General features: G+C 52.5%; 1 protein-coding gene across 4 annotated transcripts in view; it reads left to right on the top strand.

Moving 5' to 3' along the window:
* Positions 1-12,788, top strand: part of SLC6A13 (solute carrier family 6 member 13) — a 59,583-nt gene extending 46,795 nt beyond the window's left edge. For 3 of the 4 annotated variants that reach the window (XM_024256427.2, XM_054526638.1, XM_063711987.1), the window contains 8 exons: positions 5,647-5,750; positions 6,816-6,940; positions 8,814-8,926; positions 9,249-9,386; positions 10,146-10,248; positions 10,750-10,850; positions 11,844-12,014; positions 12,321-12,782. In XM_024256427.2, the coding sequence (XP_024112195.1) occupies positions 5,647-5,750; positions 6,816-6,940; positions 8,814-8,926; positions 9,249-9,386; positions 10,146-10,248; positions 10,750-10,850; positions 11,844-12,014; positions 12,321-12,443 (978 nt within the window). In that variant the 3' untranslated portion in view covers positions 12,444-12,782. Of the gene's footprint in view, positions 1-5,646; positions 5,751-6,815; positions 6,941-8,813; positions 8,927-9,248; positions 9,387-10,145; positions 10,249-10,749; positions 10,851-11,843; positions 12,015-12,320 lie in introns of all 4 variants that reach the window. The other variant, XM_054526637.1, reaches the window with a different exon arrangement.
* The last annotated feature ends 4,438 nt before the right edge of the window (positions 12,789-17,226 follow it).

Here is a 17,226-nt window from a genome sequence, read left to right as displayed (position 1 = left end):
GGTGTGTGGGTAAGCTCCGCCCCAGAGGCCCTGAAATGTTACCCGGTTATGCCCTGCCTCTGCCTCCCGGGCACAGAGACCACCCTGCCGGGGGAGTGAGTGTGCAACCTAGAGATCCCCCTCTTGTTGCTGGAAGAGTCTCTCCATGTCTGTGAAAGAAGCCCCAAGGAGACATAAGGGCGGGTGGCTCCCAGCACGTGGAGACACACTGGGATGGCTTTCCAAACATTTAAAATAGTCGGGCACCAGCATATTCACTGACGTTGCTGACAGGGAGCAAGAGAAAGGGGACAGGCACACCGAGGCTGGGAGCTCCATGCACACAGGGGCAATGGCTCCCCCTGGGGCAGAATGTCAGGAGATCTGGAAGCCAAACTGTTCTCAGGTCTCTTGGCCACTCCGGCCAGGTTTTGATTCTTTCATCCTGAGCTCTACTGGGACGCTGTGGCTTCCAGAAACAGACAGATCGCTGCTTTTCAGAAACCTCCCTGCAGAGTCAAGTAGCCCTGGTCCTGAGTGTTTCTCAATAACCTTCTGGTGGGATAGGAGCTTATCTTTCCCTTCTCTCATTTCTCAGACAGCGTAGAGATACAGATTGCTACTGCCTCACGTCCACGCAGGGTACGAGGGCTGCAGTCAGGCTTTGGAGCCAAACTGTAGAAGCACAACCAGGGTCCTAGAAGGACCCCAGTGCACGTTCCTCATTGTAAGATGAGCACACTGTGGCGTAAGGTTGCGCAGCCACTAATTACGGCAGACCAGGCAAAGGGTATCTTTGTTTTGTGAATCATAAGCCCTTTGACTTATCTGGAACCAAAGGGTTGTGATGGACGGTAGGTGGCGAGCAGGAGTTGTAGGGGGAAGTTGAGTGGAGGGGCGGCTTTGAAGGCTGGGTGAAGAGTTTGGCTTGGATTCCGCACACAAGAGAAAGCCATTGTGGTTCTGGAGGGGCAGAGTTGAGAACCGGTGGCTAAGCTACAAAGATCGCCTTTGTCTGCGGGTTAGGCCAGAGAGGAAGGCGGCATGATCAGGAAAGGTGACAGGCAGGTAGGCAGGCAGAGAAAAAGGACAGAGGGGCTCCCTAGTTCCACAACAGATTCATGGCTTTGTCCTGATCAGCTATTTATAGCTAACAACTAAGGCGTGCTTACTCTGTCCCTGACGTCGTTAAGAGGCTTACATGCGTTATTTCAGCAAACGCTCACAGCAGATCAACAAGGCATCCCCATTTTATAGATTAGGACATTAAGGCCTAGAGAGTTTAAAGCATGTTTTCATCCTCATACCCGCAGCTGGGACTGGGTCTGAGTGATGACGAATCCCACGCGCTTTATGATCCACTCTTGGAGACGAGGTCCCAGGCCGCTCACCTTTGTTTCTCTCACAGCTTATTCATTCAGCAAAAACCTGAATGAATCTACTATGAGCATCTGCTATGTGCCGGATCTGTTCCACGTGCCATGTTTGGTATATAACAGCTTCCAGAAAACATAAAGAAGGTGGACCAGGTAGCTTTCAACTTCTGAGCATTAATGAGGCCATAAGTCTCTGTCTGGGTGACTGCAGGGACAAAGACCTCTTTCAGTCTGTGCTCTGGGATACCGTTCTTTCCATTCCAGCCAGCTCTGGGCTGTGCAGGGAGCATCTGTGTTCCAAGTGCTTTGGGGCTGTGGGGAGGGGGATGGCTCAAGTGCCAGGACTAGTCCTGAGCAACCTTCTTCTCTGCCTGGTCCAAGTCTCATGCTGAAGCTAGGCCTTTGTTGTCAGTGAACAAAGCAGCACCTGCAGGGTGGGGGTGCTTTGCCAGAGCCCTAATTGAATCTGGTTGGCACTCCCCAGGAAGTGTGATCATTCTAACTGGCATTTGCCTGGCACTTGAGAAAGGTATGTCTTCTCCCCAACACAGACCAAAGACGCATCTCTCTGCCAAGCACTGAGGCCGGTTGTGGGGAGCCAGGCAGAGACAACGCCGTGCTCCCCTCTCGTTTGCTCCCCTTTTTCTGCCAGGCTTGCTGTTTGAGAGGCAGGTTGCTGCCTTTCCCGGTGTCCCCAGGCCTTGTCTCGTCCCCCTGGAGACTGGCCACTGGAGACCCAGGGCTCTGCTGGAGCGTGCGCTTTATTCAGACCACTTGTTTCTTTCCTGGGTCCTGGCCCTGTGCCTGTTCTACCGCACTTTAGGAGATTGCTGAGGGCGGGGGATGGGAGGAGGACATCCAAAGAACCTTCGTGGAACCTTTTAAATCCCTATGTTAAGCAAGCCTAAGGAGAGGTTTGTTAAGGGAGGAAGCTGAAATTACCGATTAGAACTAGTCTTTATTTTAGTATTGAAATCCGATCTATGCCACCTCATTATCAATGAAAGATGAGTTGCTTTTTAAAATAATAGCAGCAGTAAACAGTGGCCAAAGCTAACCTTATCATGTCCTTCTTATTCGCCAGGCCCTTTGCTGAGTGCTTGACACAGTTCAACCCTGTGAGTTTGGAGTCAGCCTCATCTTACGGATGGAGAAACAGAAGCTTAGGAAACTTAAGAAACTTGCCCAGAATCACAAAACTAGCATATGGGGGAGCTTGGGTTTTATCTCAAGTAGTCTTTTGATGACTGCTGTCTTATTTACCATGATAGGTATTTCCCAAAGAATATGAATTATTTGAGAGTTTTAAGAGCTGCTTTTTATTATTCCAGAAGGTGAGATAGGAAACTAATATTTACTTATGTGTTAGGCATTTTACATACATTATTTTATTTGTTATTATACCCATTTTCCTGATGAGAAAAGGGAGGTTCAGGGAGGTTAAGTGACTTGCCTAAGATCACACAGCCAGTAATTAATAAGTCAGGAATTGAGCCCAGATTAATGTAACTTCAAAGCTGTGCTTTTCCACTACAAAACATTGCCTTCCTAAAAATAGTAGATAGATATTAATAATCCTGGGGGTTGGACTTGAGGCTGAAAACATCTTTCCCAGATCTTCTAGAGTCCCCTCTCCTCCTCTTTCCCCCCAAGACCTCTTTTACCTGCGTTCCACCCAGAATTTTTTACACTTGTTTTTCCCTTGGTCGGCCTTCTGCCCTAGCCAGAGACAAATCAGAGCTTTATTCCAGAAACCAGGGCTCATGGAGTGGGCAGGGAGTGGTCGCCTGTGGTGGGAATGGAACAGCTTGCTCTGACCCCGTTCTCTTCCCCATCCCAGCAGGCCTGTCGGGCAGCAGCTGTGTGGGGAGCTGGGGCTTGCCAAGCTCCCAGTGAGGGGGCTTTGGTCAAAGAAGAGTGCATTGACCCTTGCGCTCTGGGTTCTCAGCCTCCTGCTGCATTTTCATTGACCCTTGTGCTCTGGGTTTTCAGCCCTCCTGCTGCATTTTCCTTAGTTCTCATTAACCTCTCCCCCAACTCAGTCTCCATATGACCCCACTCCGACCTCCCACCCCTGCCGAGGCGACGTAAATGGCCAAGTCACGATTTCTCTTATTATTCCTTCCCAAGCACAAGTTCACAAAGCTGCCCGTATCGGGCTTGTGCCTCTGCCTGTGTGTGGCCAGCCACGGCGTGTTTCCTTGGTAATTCATGGCCCAGTCTGCACCCCGTGCACTGTCAGGCCCGGGAGCAAATGTCCAAGGCGCGAGGCCTCCAGGCTCCCGGGACACATCCTGAATGACCTTTTTGGGAGGGGGCGCCCGACCTCATGAAGGGGCAGTACCCGTGGGCCCCAGGAGACATGCATTGGTCCTGAGCCCTTACACCTCTGACCCTGGGGAAGCACTTTCTCTATAAGCTCAGGGCCTTTTGCCGGAAGGTCCTGTTCTTGAAGCTGCCAATAACTTAGCCAGTGAAGCAGGAATGAGATAGAACCGAGTGACTTTCATGCCAAAGTCAGTGAGTTTTCCTGAGATGACTATCTTCGCAGGATCTGTGTGGCAGAGTTTTAGAAGAGCAAAGGATTTGGAACATCTTGAAGGAGCAAACAGACTGGCCAAGGCATCTCCTCAAAATTCGTGTGGCATCACACTGAAAGTTTTTTTTTCTTTAAACTGGGAGAAGTGAGACACCGCAGTTTGCAAGCACTCCCTTGCCTGTCCCAGGGTCTGTCCTTCATTCCCTTTCCTTTTCTCGCATTTCATTCCCAGCGTTTCCTTCTCTGTGTGATTTCCTCCCTGGCTCCAGCCCCTCCAAATCCTCCTCTGTGCTTCTTGCTGTTGACCCCTTGTCCCTGGTGGCACCTCCTGCCTCACAGACCCCCTCAGGACAGGATTCCCAGTTAACTCAAGAATGGGAGGCTGGAGACATTCTCTCCTTCCCCCCACCGTCTTCCCTGCTCTGTCCCTGGCCCTGCAGAATGGAAACATGATGAGAGGATGGGTGCCCTGGGTGCACCCCTGATGCAGGGGCCATAGGACAGCATCCCATACCTGGTGACCATTAGGATCAGCCAGGAAGCTCTGAAAAGGATACGAGTTCTGGGTTCTCCTTCAGGCCTAGGGATTCAGTGTCTCGACTGGGGATGCTGGCTGAGGAATCGGCGTGATTCTGAGGTGGTCAGCCTGCTGATGGATCCCTCGGGCCCGTACACTGCTGAGAAATGTGGCCACTTTGGTAGGGGTGAGCGTGAAAGGAGGGAGCAGGGGGCAGGGGCTGAGGGTGGTGACCATGCCTAGCGAGGCGGGAAAAGACCAGGAAGGGACTGAGGAATTGGAGGCCTGATATTAGCAGAAAAGAGGGATGAAAGGACAGAGGGTTTTATGGAAACTAGGGGCCTGCTTGGGGGGTTCTGGAATGAGGCTGAGCAAAAGACATGGACGGGTCATCCGGCGCCCTTTCTGTTAGGAACACAGACATGTGAGGAACACCTGCTTGGATGTCTGCGTCCATAGCAGGGGGCTCCCTGGTTGTGCTCACGTCGCCAGGGGCACGAGCGCCTGGGGAGGGTCCTGCAGATCTGCAGGGTTGCTCGGTCCTGTTGCCTTGATGTTCTTTCTGTCTGGGATGTTATTCTAGCTGTTAGATCTAAATCATAACATGCACAGGCTGGGCAAGCCAGCTGAGATAATAACAATAACAACTGAATTCTATGTTTAGCTGGACTGTGATTTTTTCCCTCCCAAGGAGTACAAAGCCCTTTTCAGAGGTGTTTCTGTTCGTCCTTTTGCCTTTTTGTGAGCCGAGAATTATTCTCCCTGTCTTTAGACAGAGGTTGCTGAGATGTGAGGGGCAAAGCTACATACTGGTGGTGGCCCTGCTATTAGGGACAGTGTTCCTGGAGACCCTGTGCCTGGATTCCTCCACACTCGTCATAGGAGAAAGTGGGGGCAGAACCTAGGACCAAAAACCTGACAGGAGACCTAGCTTTGTTTTGGAGCCCTGTCCCACCCTCCTACATGTTTCCACCATGGGTCTTTTAGTCTTTTTCATTTTCTTTGAATGCCTAATACCTATTCTATCCTAGTAGTGCCCAAGAAACTTCATCTAGGAGTCCAGGGAGTAGAGCCCACTGGGGCGAGCAGAGGTAGCAGGATGCCAGTGTTGGCTGAGAACAGACTTCTCACCATCCCTAGCCAGTGTCCGGCTCAGCCACATGCCTATGTCCGCCCATGGCTTGAATGGCCTGGCTTTCCTGGGAGTTCACCTTTCTTGCCCTTCCCCTTTGTAGGTGTGGATGGATGCAGGCACCCAGATATTCTTCTCCTTCGCCATCTGTCTTGGGTGCCTGACAGCCCTGGGCAGCTACAACAAGTACCACAACAACTGCTACAGGTGATTGGGGGCGTGGGGCCTGAGCCACACACCTGCATCTCTCTACTGTCCTTCCAGCCACGCTAGACGAGGGTGAGTTGGAGGGTGCATCAGCTCCTGGATCTGCCCCCCTGTCTACACCCCCATATCCAACACCCCAGGGCTACCAGGAGCTGCAAGGGGCCAACTGCGAGATGGAAGAGAATTGCATCCGAAAGGGTGGGATAGTTGTGATTGGCTGGGAGACCACTGCAGGGGGACCTGGCCTCCTGGCCGATGTAGAGGTTAGTGGGCTCAGGAGTGCTAGCTAAGCAAGCCTGAGAAGCACAACAGGTCTTTGAATAATGTCGTTTCCTTATAACTTTGATGAGAAAAAAAAACTGGTTTCATTATAGGTTGTTTTGCTTAAAATTGCAATTTGCAAGAAATGTATCCACGATGTGAAGTGAGGTCCTACTGTGTACCCCAGTCTTGCTTGCTTGGTAAATCTGCCCCCAAAACTTTGAATCCTTACCCATTTTTCACACCATCTCCCTCACTTCACATGCTGTACCCCTTGTTCTCTCTTTGCCTACCTGGTTTGTGCTCAGAAAATTTAAGCCAATTTTAATACGCGCTGAAACACAGCTGAAGCGAAATCATACTGTACATCTCAAAACTGAATTTAGGTGACTAAGAGTTATTTGTTGTTTGGGATTGCCCATGTCTCTACCCCTGTGTTAGCATGCCAAATGGGACGATGGCAGAGTGGTAGTGTCCCATGAGGTGTGGACCTATATGGCAGAGAGGGGCGGCTGTGTGGTGGTTTGTCACATCTAGATCCATGTTTTACTTCCCTGGAGCCTCATTCTTTTAGGACTACCTTGATGTATTCCATCCCCGGGCTGGTGGGGCCGAGGAGTGTAGGAGGAGAGCCAGTGCTTTGTGTGGTCCTCTGAATTCTGCCAGGTAGCCCTGCTCCGGCGTCCGTGAAGGGGCCAGGACAGTGTCCGCCAGGAGGGGCTGTGCTCCCAGACAGGAAGCAGGAGAGGTTGCAGCCCTGTTCTGACCCTGCCATTCCACCCTCTCCTCACCCCTGCCCCACAGGGACTGCATCGCCCTCTGCTTCCTCAACAGCGGCACCAGCTTTGTGGCCGGGTTTGCCATCTTCTCCATCCTGGGCTTCATGTCTCAGGAGCAGGGGGTGCCCATTTCTGAGGTGGCCGAGTCAGGTGAGTGTTACTGGGGAGGCCTGGAGGCAGTAAGCCTGGTTCAAACCTCTGGCAGCCAGGGTCTAGAGGCGTTTCCATTGTGTCACCTACACTCTGGGTGAGCTACGGCCACCATTCAGTGGATGCATTCTGGGAAGACTTGGGGGAGAATTGAAACAGTAATTCCAGCTTTAAAGAGTAGGCATACAGTGAACATTTTTCTTCCCATCCTTGACTTCCAGTTCATTACTCTGGAAGCAGCCAGTGTTATCTATTTCGTGTTTATCCTTCCAGAAATAGTTTAGACATATATGAGAAAAAATATATATATACAGACATATACATGCAATACATATTACTATTTCTATTTCTTGCCACCTTCTTAAAAAACCAAATGATAACATATATACACTTTTCTGCACCTGGCCTCATTTTGTTCACTTTGAAATGAATCTCAAGGAGAAGTTCCTATCAGCATATAGGGTTTCCCCCTTTTGTAAGTGACTGCCTTTCCACCATGCAGTGCTGTTTTGCTGCTTTCAGATAACATCAAAGCCCAGGCCCCGATCTGGATAAGCCGTAAAATATTTCTCTTGCTCACCTACTTCTGCCCTGTAACAAGATGATTATTTACCAATGGCATTCAGAAGCACGCCTGGGCCACACAGGATGCCAAGCTCTGGGCAGCGGATGTCTGTGATTCTCATTAAGAAGGATAGTGTCTCTCTCTCTCTCCCTCTTTTTTTTTTTTTAAACTGTTTGAGATGGAGTCTTGCTCTGTCACCCAGGCTGGAGTGCAGTGACATGATCTTGGCTCACTGCAACCTCCGCTTCCCGGGCTGAAGTGATTCTCGTGCCTCAGCTTCCCGAGTAGCTGAGATTACAGGCATGTGCCACCATGCCCAGCTAATTTTTGTATTTTTAGTAGAGACAGGGTTTCACCATGTTGGCCAGGCTGGTCTTGAACCCCTGGCCTCAAGTGATCCACCTACCCCAGCCTCCCAAAGTGCTGGGATTATAGGCATGAGCCGCCATGCCTGGCCCGTGTCTCACTTTCTAAGTGTTGACTGTCGCCAGGTGCTAGGCGAGGCACTCTACTTGTACCATGCAACGGAAACCTGCTCGGCAGGCCCTGCACAGCCCCCACCTCACCAATGTGGGAGCTGGGACTGGCAGAAGCAAAAGACCTCCAAGGTCACAGTGATGCTCTTCACTTTTCAGAGGAACTTCCCATGGGTAGACTCAGGCTCTATTACGTGCATGTTTTCCTGCCATATGAGTCAGTCGAGAGAAACATTCACGCGCTGCGAGGATGTGTGTCAGCGGCATTCTGAGATCAGTGCCAGTATACTCATTGCAGGGTGACAGAAAGGGCTCCAGGCGCAGAGGTGGTAAACCGGAGACCCTGGGCCAACTCTGGCCTTGGAGCGATTTTTTGGGTACCGTCTACATTCCTTACAAATACAACAAAACATCGCGAGGAGCTGGGGCGTGATCGCTCCGCCCCTCACCAGGCCCTACCACCCCCTTGCGTTTGGCACCGGGTCTGCTTCACAAATTTCTATGGCCTGCTGGCTTCTGAGCTCATTCTAGGCTTGAAACTTCAGGTCTGTACAATAGATCTGGAGATCTGAAGTCGTTTTAGACCCACAGCCCTCTACACCTACCGTCTCTAGATTCTGTTCTTGCCAGTGAGAGTACAGTGGAAATGCGAGAACCAGGTGGAGGTTGGGGTGGCTTCTCCTGGGTGAGGATGGTGGTGGTGATAGTAACTTTGGGGTGAAGTTTTCTCTAGCCCCTGTTATTTTGTGGCCCCACACTGGGAAGCCACGGGTCACCCACGGCCTGGAGCTGGCCCGGGCACTGGCCCATGTTCCTCTGCTCCTTGTCGTAGGCCCTGGCCTGGCTTTCATCGCTTACCCGCGGGCCGTGGTGATGCTGCCCTTCTCTCCTCTCTGGGCCTGCTGTTTCTTCTTCATGGTCGTTCTCCTGGGACTGGATAGCCAGGTATCAAGAGGCAGCCACTCAGAGGCTGAGAGATGAGTGGGGGGTGCGTGCTGGGGAGGAGGAGCTGTGGGCATGTCGTTGAGCTTTATGCCCCAAGGGCCCTTAAAATAGCTGGGGACTGGGTGAATGTCAGAAGTGGATGCCCTTTTGGGGACACGAGAGCTTGAGGGTGAGTCCTGACCTAACCAGGCAAGGACCATAGCTGAGGGGACCTGAGACAGTGAGGCTGGCAGGGCTGATCCTGGGAGCGAGAAGCCAGCGCTCATGGACAGGGCATCTCGGGAGCTCTCCTTCCCTCCAATCCCTTTGCCCTGTCATCCAGTTTGTGTGTGTAGAAAGCCTGGTGACAGCGCTGGTGGACATGTACCCTCACGTGTTCCGCAAGAAGAACCGGAGGGAAGTCCTCATCCTTGGAGTATCTGTCGTCTCCTTCCTTGTGGGGCTGATCATGCTCACAGAGGTGAGGGCCTGGGAAGCGGGGGAAGGCTGGGGAGGAGGAGCCAAGTGACAGCTGCTACCTGTCGGTGAGGCAGATACCCTGGCTTCCGGTCAGGGCAGGTCTTCTGGGCTTCCGGACACTAGGACTCCCTCTTTTCCCCATCCCAGGAACGACAAAGTAGGCAGGTCCCTCCTCTGGCCTTTGGGCATGGACCACCCACCTCCAGGGATGGGTGAGGAGCCATTTGGCTCCACAGTAAGTGAAGAGGTATGTGGAGCATTGGATTGGGATGAAGCTGCCTCTCCAGCAAGATCTGGTGATTTCCCAGGCAGCTGAACCAAGTTCTATGTACAAACTTCAAAGCAAGAAAGGGAGCCTTGGGGCTGGGTGACATTCTGTGCTGTCTCTAGGGAGAAGGAGGGAGACGGAGCTTGTCAGCTTGACAGTATCAATGACAGCCCTTATCCTGATCCTTTCCCCAAAGAGTACGCTCTATGTCTTGGGCTTCGTGGCCAGTCCCTAAGTGTTCTCAGATGTAATCTAACAATAGCTGTCTTATTTCATCTATATTCTGTCCCAAAACAATAATAAAAATAATTAGCGTCTCATATCCACCTCGTGCTTTATGGCTTACAAATTACTTCTCTTTTATGATCTGTCTCCTCTGATCCTCACCAACTCTGCTCTGTGCCTCCCCCATGTGAAGCGAAGGGGCATAGGAGGGAATCTTTCTGTTTCCACTGGATAAAGTTCTTTTTAAAATAATCTCCTCCCATGCAGGGCGGAATGTACGTGTTCCAGCTCTTTGACTACTATGCAGCCAGTGGCATGTGCCTCCTATTCGTGGCCATCTTTGAGTCCCTCTGTGTGGCTTGGGTTTACGGTGAGTGACTCCTCCCCTAGGTCCCAGCACCCTCCTCTTGTCTAAGGGTCTTGGGGTCCTTAGACACAAAACAGACATCTACTGCTTACACTTACCTTTTCCTGGGGTGCCTCCCTACCCAACCTCCAAAACCTTGCAAATCCTAAATTGCTACCTTTGGAAGGCCCTCCAGAAGCTGCCTTGCCCACAGTCTTGGTTATAGCCATACCTAGACCACCTCAGGTGGGCCCATATCCTGCCCTGTCCAAATGTTTTCAGCTTTTGACAACCTTGATAATCAGGAAGTGACCGCCTGCACCCAAGCCAAGTCCTGCTTGCTGCTATTTATGCCTGTGAATGCCAGGGAAGAGCTTTTTCTCCCAGCAACGATTTGAACAGATAGCTGTGATGTCATCTCTTTATGGGTCCCTGCCCATTCTGGTCTGTTTGTGGCCCCATCCTGATGTCCTGGGTGCCAAAGAATGACTCTCTCCCCCTTCCTTCTTCTTTTCTCTGTGGTAGGAGCCAGGCGCTTCTACGACAACATCGAAGACATGATTGGGTACAGGCCATGGCCTCTTATCAAGTACTGCTGGCTCTTCCTCACACCAGCTGTGTGCACAGTAAGATCATTTCAGGGATAAAGTCAGATGAAGAGAGGGAGAGACGGTGGCTAGCAGGGTAGAGAAGCCGTTAGCCCTGCAATGGACTTCTCCCTAGGAACAGAAAATCATCTTAGATTTTTCACTCATCCTCCTTTTGGATTCTAGAAAACTACAGCAAGATAGATTCTTCCTTTCCATTTCACAGAAGGATAAACTGAGGTCCAGAGCTGTCAGATGGTTTGACCAACACCACAGTGTGAGCCTAACGTCACAGGCCAGGACTGAAACCCGGGTGCCTTGGGCTGCTCATAATAATACTAATAACCACAGCAATCATAACAGCAGCCGGTATAGAGCACTGACTTTGTGCTGGGCACAAGGTGCTTTAACATGTATTAACTCATTGAATCCTCACAAGAGTCCCATAAAGGAAGTGCTGTTGTTACACTGGCATTACAGATGAAACTGAGGTTGAAGAGGTTGTTAAGCCACTGGCCCAAGCTAGAAAGTTGCAGAGAACTGGGATTCCAACCCATGCAACCTGGCTCCAGAATGTGAGCCTGAAACCACAACGTGCAGCTTCCTTTGGCCTTGTCTCTTTGTGTCAGCTGTTCCTGAGCCCCCACTGTGTGCCAGATATAACTGAGGAGCAGAGGGAGAACGAGGCATGGCCTCTACCCTTGAGGTACTCATACCCCAAACTCATGGTGCAGGAGAGGTAGTAAATACCTCACAGCACGCAGTGGCCACATGATCACATCCTAACTGGGAGTCAGCTGCACGTAGAGGTGCCCAGGGGCACAGGGGCCCTGGAGTGACAGAGTATACTGCTGGAGGGTGTGGGTTTTGGGTAGAGTGTGGATGGAGAAGATTGGAGGCTGATTGGTCCAGAAGAGCTAGAGGGAATCCAGGCTTGGAGGGCGATTTCTGCCAGGCTGCTGGGGGGGCGGGAGAGCTGAGGGCACAAGGCCCCCACCCCCCAACCCCTTTCTCTTCTGCTCTCCCCCTCAGGCCACCTTCCTCTTCTCCCTGATCAAGTACACTCCGCTGACCTACAACAAGAAGTACACGTACCCATGGTGGGGCGATGCCCTGGGCTGGCTCCTGGCTTTGTCCTCCATGGTCTGCATTCCTGCCTGGAGCCTCTACAGACTCGGAACCCTCAAGGGCCCCTTCAGAGAGGTAGGGGCTTTGTGGGCAGGAAAGCAGCCAGAGGGGCTGGGAAGCTTCGCAGGTGCTGACAGGTGGGCTGCCAGCCAGGGCGCACACAGTTGTATGGAGGGGCCAGTGGGCCTAGCCTGGGTGTCAGGGAGCGATAGAGTGGCTGCTGAGAAGTCTCAGGAAGACACAGGGGGACTCCCAGACAGCGGCTGTGATGACAGGAGGGCAGGTTTTTGTGTGGGGAGGCAGGTAGATGTTGGTGATGAGGGAAGCTGGCAGACCTGCCCCCGCTCCGCCACCTGACAGCCACCTCCGCTCTCCCTGCAGAGAATCCGTCAGCTCGTGTGCCCAGCCGAGGACCTGCCCCAGCAGAACCCAGCAGGACCCTCGGCTCCCGCCACCCGCAGGACCTCACTGCTCAGACTCACAGAGCTAGAGTCTCACTGCTAGGGGGCAGGCCCTGGGATGGTGCCTGTGAGCCTGGCCGTGGGGATGGAGCCTGGCCGTGGGGATGGCTGTAGAGGGGACAGGGCAGAAGCAGCCCCGTGTGCTTCCCTGCCCCCACCTGGAGTGGATAAGACAAGAGGGGTATTTTGGAGTCCACTTGCTGAGCTGGAGGCCTCCCACTCCAACTTTTCAGTTCAGGGGTTGTTGAACAGATGTGAAAGGCCAGTGCCAAGAGTGTCCCTCTGAGACCCTTGGGAAGCTGGGTGGGGGCTGGCGGGTGGGGCGAGACTTGCTGGCTTCGGGCCCTCTCACCCTTCATTCCATTAAATCCACATTCTTCCCACTGACTGCTAGCAGTTCTGTCTGATTTCTGCCCCCTGCCTGGCTGCCTTGACCCTTCCCCATGTTACAGTTATGGCTTTAGGACCCTGCCCCTCCCCATCCTAGCCTCCCCCACTGAGTTCTCCCTGGAGCCCACTCAGCACGGTGATGGGGGCGGGTGGTGCGGCCAGGCTGAGAGCCTCCATCAACAGGCATCTGGACCAGAGGAGGCTGCCCAGCCTCTCTCCACGCGTCCTCAGCTTCCTTCCTCCGTCTTTGCGCTGTGGAATAAGAAAGGAAATTGAGGGACGCATGAAGGAGACCCGAGTCCTAGCCAAAGCAGAGGGAAAGGCTGTGGCAGCTTCCTCCTGTCTACTTTCCTTGCTGTGTCCTCGCCTACCCCCAGCGGCCAAAGCTGTGCCTGTGTGCCCACCGAGGCCGGGCACGGGGGACGTGGGACAGGGCCGGCTGTGACCACGCCCCAGTGCAGCAGGTGGGGGGAGCCTTGGCAGAGGAGGGCACTGCCTGGCTCAGCCAGCAGAGGGACGCCACTTCCTCGGGACCGCCTCGCTCTTCTGAGGATAGGACACACCGGATGCTGGGGCACCGCCAGATGTGGCCACGAGGGGGTGGTACTGCCGTGGCCACGGCTCTACTGTCAGGGCCTGAGCTGCAGGGAGGAGCTCTTAGGGTGATGCTGCAAAGAGGATCCAGGTGGAAGGAAGTCCACCCCCACTCGGGGTCAGTGGGCATGGGGGGGGTGCCCAGAGGGTGCCACAGGTGTGTCTCTGCAGCCTTGCCTCTGGGTATGGGCATGGAGCCGGGGCCCACATATTTCTGGCTGTTGCTTTGTGTGTGGTTTTGGAAGTGGCTGAACACACAGCTACGTCTCTCCCTGCCTATGCGCAGGTTGGGGGTCTGCCCGTGTGCCCACCTTTGTTCAGATGGGTCTTCTGGTGCTGCCCTTGGTGTGTCCTGTGACTCTTAGGGCTGCAGTCTAAGGGTGATCTTAGTTTTCACATGTCCACTAGTGGAAAAAAATGCACTGAAATATTTGCTAGTCTTCAGGTTTTGACTTTTTGTCGTTGGAAGAGTTGGTGAAGACTAACAACAGCAGTCCTACTGTATGTCAGCCTTGGCTGCCCCTTCCTGGAGAATGACTGCTCAGGCATTCCCTGAGGGTGCTGGGCTGAATCTCAGTCTCACCAGGGGAGAAATACATCTGCTGGAGAGGCAGGCCCAAACTCGAGATGCTGCAAGCCCGGCAGCTCCATCCACTGGACACTGTTGTCAGAACACCTCCCGCGTGGTGCCGTGCTGTGCTCGTGACATGCCAGGAGCAAAAACAGATACAATTTCTTAAACAATGAGTGACAGATACCATGACAGAAAAGAGCAAAGAGCTGTGGAAAATAATAACTGGGGTAAGGCAGGACCTCATGGTGCAGGTTGGGTTCTAAGGGTATAATACCTGTCTCTATCCATCCATATGACAGCCGGCCTCAGTGGGAATGTGGGACTCATTTGTGATCCGAGTCACATCTAGGAGCTTCCTGATGGTGGAACATGGTGTGAGAGTCACCTATTGGTGTAAGAACCAGGAGGTGTGCTTCCAGAACTTGCTGTGTGTCTGTGCAGTCACTTGGAATTCAGGTTCTTTGCTTTGCAGTTGCAGAAAATGCCATGCACTCCTTCTCCAAGCAGGGCTTGTTGTAGGGCTCAAAGGAGGTAATGGGTGTGAGGGTCCTTTCAGTCACTTGGTGACACACGGTGTGAGGTCATCAAACTGGAGGGAGGTGGCTGAGGGGGTGAGGCTCTAACAGCTCAGGTGGGACTGGCAGGCAGAGATGTGAGAATGCTGCTGGCTTGGGTCAGGGGTCAGGGTTGAGGGAAGGAAGCAGGAGTACCTTGGCCTTAGCCAAAGGGGCTGAAGAGATGGGGGTGGGGGTGGGGGTGTAGGGCAGCCGAGTCAGTGACACCTGCTTCCCCAGCCTGGAGGGGTGGGCCCTGTATCTTGGAGTTCCCAGAGAAGAAGACCCAAAAGGAAGGGAGCCCTCTCTTGTCTGGAGGCCACACCTGTTAGAGAGGAAAGGCAAGCACTGAGAGCCTGGGGGCAAGTTGAACAGGGAGAGCAGAAGCAGAGGTAGCAGGAGAGTTACAGACTACGCCCAGGGCTGTGGGGAAGCAGCTTGTTAGGCACTGAGCCCACCAGGCTGCGCGGGGCCTCAGACCTTGCCCACAGGATACCCAGGTCTCAGATCCACACACAGGCGTACAGGCACCAGCCCCTCCTTATCCTCAGAGACATGTGCACATGTGCACAAACTCAGAGACGCCACAGCCAGCTGAACATACTCCTGTAGAGGGGCTTGCAGGCCTGGCTTGGATCCTGGCCCTTTTACTTACTAACTGTGTGACCTTGGGCAAGTTAACCTCTCTGATCCTTAGTTTTCTCTTCCATAAAGCAGGAATAATACTACTTACATCAGTGTTGTTAGAGTCCAGCAGATGCTATAGGGACAGCTGCCCTGGGGACACCTTCAGGCAAACCCATCCTATTTCCCATAGCTCCAGCCCCACCACTTCAGACTGTCAGTATCACAGAAAAGCTCAGAAAGAGTTTAGAGATATCCTTGCTGTCCCCAGTCTCAGACTAGGTTGCACTGGGCTCCAGGAAGGAGGCTACACATTTATTGAGCTAAGCATTTTTTTTTTTTTTTGAGACAGAGTCTCGCTCTGTCGCCCAGGCTGGAGTGCAATTGCACGATCTTGGCTCACTGCAAGCTCCGCCTCCCGGGTTCACGCCATTCTCCTGCCTCAGCCTCCTGAGTAGCCGGGACTACAGGCACCTGCCACCACTCCCGGCTGATTTTTTCTATTTTTAGTAGAGACGGGGTTTCACCGTGTTAAGCCAGTACGGTCTCGATCTCCTGACCTTGTGATCTGCCCGCCTCGGCCTCCCAAAGTGCTGGGATTACAGGTGTGAGCCACCACGTCTGGCTGAGTTAAACATTTTTACTAGAAGGCAAAGAAGACGTAGTCCTAAAATAATCCTGCATCCTGTGGCCTGAGAGTGCTCCACACTCACCAGGTGACAGTGCACAGCAGCATTGTCCCAGATAAGCAGGACCCGAGTCATCTAAGCCCCCTGATTCTGGGGAAACAATGTCCTCCCAGAAAAGGGAAAACTGTAATCATTTTTTGCCCTTCAAGTTCCATTCATCCACTCGTCCATCCATCCATCCATCCATCTTCCATCCATCCATCCATCCATCCATCCTCCATCCATCCATCCATCTATCTATCCATCCATCCATCCATCCATCCTCCATCCATCCATCTGTCCATCCGTCTGTCCATCCATCCATCCATCCATCCATCTATCCATCCATCCATCCATCCATCCTCCATCCATCCGTCTGTCCATCCGTCTGTCCATCCATCTGTCCATCCATCCATCCATCCATCCTCCATCCAATGACCACTGAGTGCCTATTCTGAGGCAGAATTGTATTAAATGCTAGAGGCAGAAATAAAGAATTATGAAATGAGACCCCTGCCCTGTAGATATTCATGGTCAGGGGAACAGTAAGCTACAGTGGAACAAGCATAGATTTTTGGAGCCAAGAGGCCCAGGTTCAAATCCCAGCACCATCACTTACTTGTGTGTGGCCTTAGGACAAATCACTTAGCTTCTGTTTATTCACCCCAGTTTCCTGTCTGTAAAATGGGGCTAATAATTTTTACATTTCAAAGTTCTTAAGGGGATGAAATGAAGTAACATGTAAAACTCTTCGTCTGAGTTAGATGCTCAGGAAATAAGTCCTATTCCAGGCCCTCTGAAAGTATGCATGGGATTAGAAGATGAGGGTGGTGAGAACATTCTGCAGTGGCCAGTGGTTCCTACTGCAGCAAAGGTCATAGACTCATTCAGCTACCCGTTGTCTTCACCCTGCACACTCCTCAGTGTGGAAACAGCCCAGTCTCAGCTAGGCTTTCCAGGATGCCTATCTTTTGCAAAGATGAGAGTCTCTGGCCTCCAGGAGTTTACTAACTGGTCTGAATACCAAGTGGGTCTTGGAGGCTAGGAGAACTTGAGTGAGGAAGGGCTCAACATTAAGATGGTGGGACTAAGGCCAGAAGCAGTCAGATAAAAACAGGGAGGGACCAGGTAGCTCTTTTGGGGGAAAGTCAAACTGTACCCCCTGGGCCAGGTCAACCAGGCAGCTTCTCTGACAAGGTGAAGGAGAGGTGACAGGACTGCTGGGCTGTTGCTGTTCATCCTCACAGAAAGCAGGTCACACTGTAGGTGCTAAATATAAATTTTGAGGGAACCAACAAGGAAACTCACCCTCTTGGCTTGTCCGATCCTCTCCCCTCTTTCTCCTTTTTATGGAGAGGCTGGTGTTTTGTTCTGGAGTAGCTGCAGCTAGGTGATCGCATGGACTTTGATGTCCCCTCTGCA

This window comes from Pongo abelii, chromosome 10, assembly GCF_028885655.2.
Source record: "Pongo abelii isolate AG06213 chromosome 10, NHGRI_mPonAbe1-v2.0_pri, whole genome shotgun sequence".
In the NCBI taxonomy this organism is placed as follows: domain Eukaryota; kingdom Metazoa; phylum Chordata; class Mammalia; order Primates; family Hominidae; genus Pongo; species Pongo abelii.
This window is presented reverse-complemented; position numbering and strand designations above follow the sequence as displayed.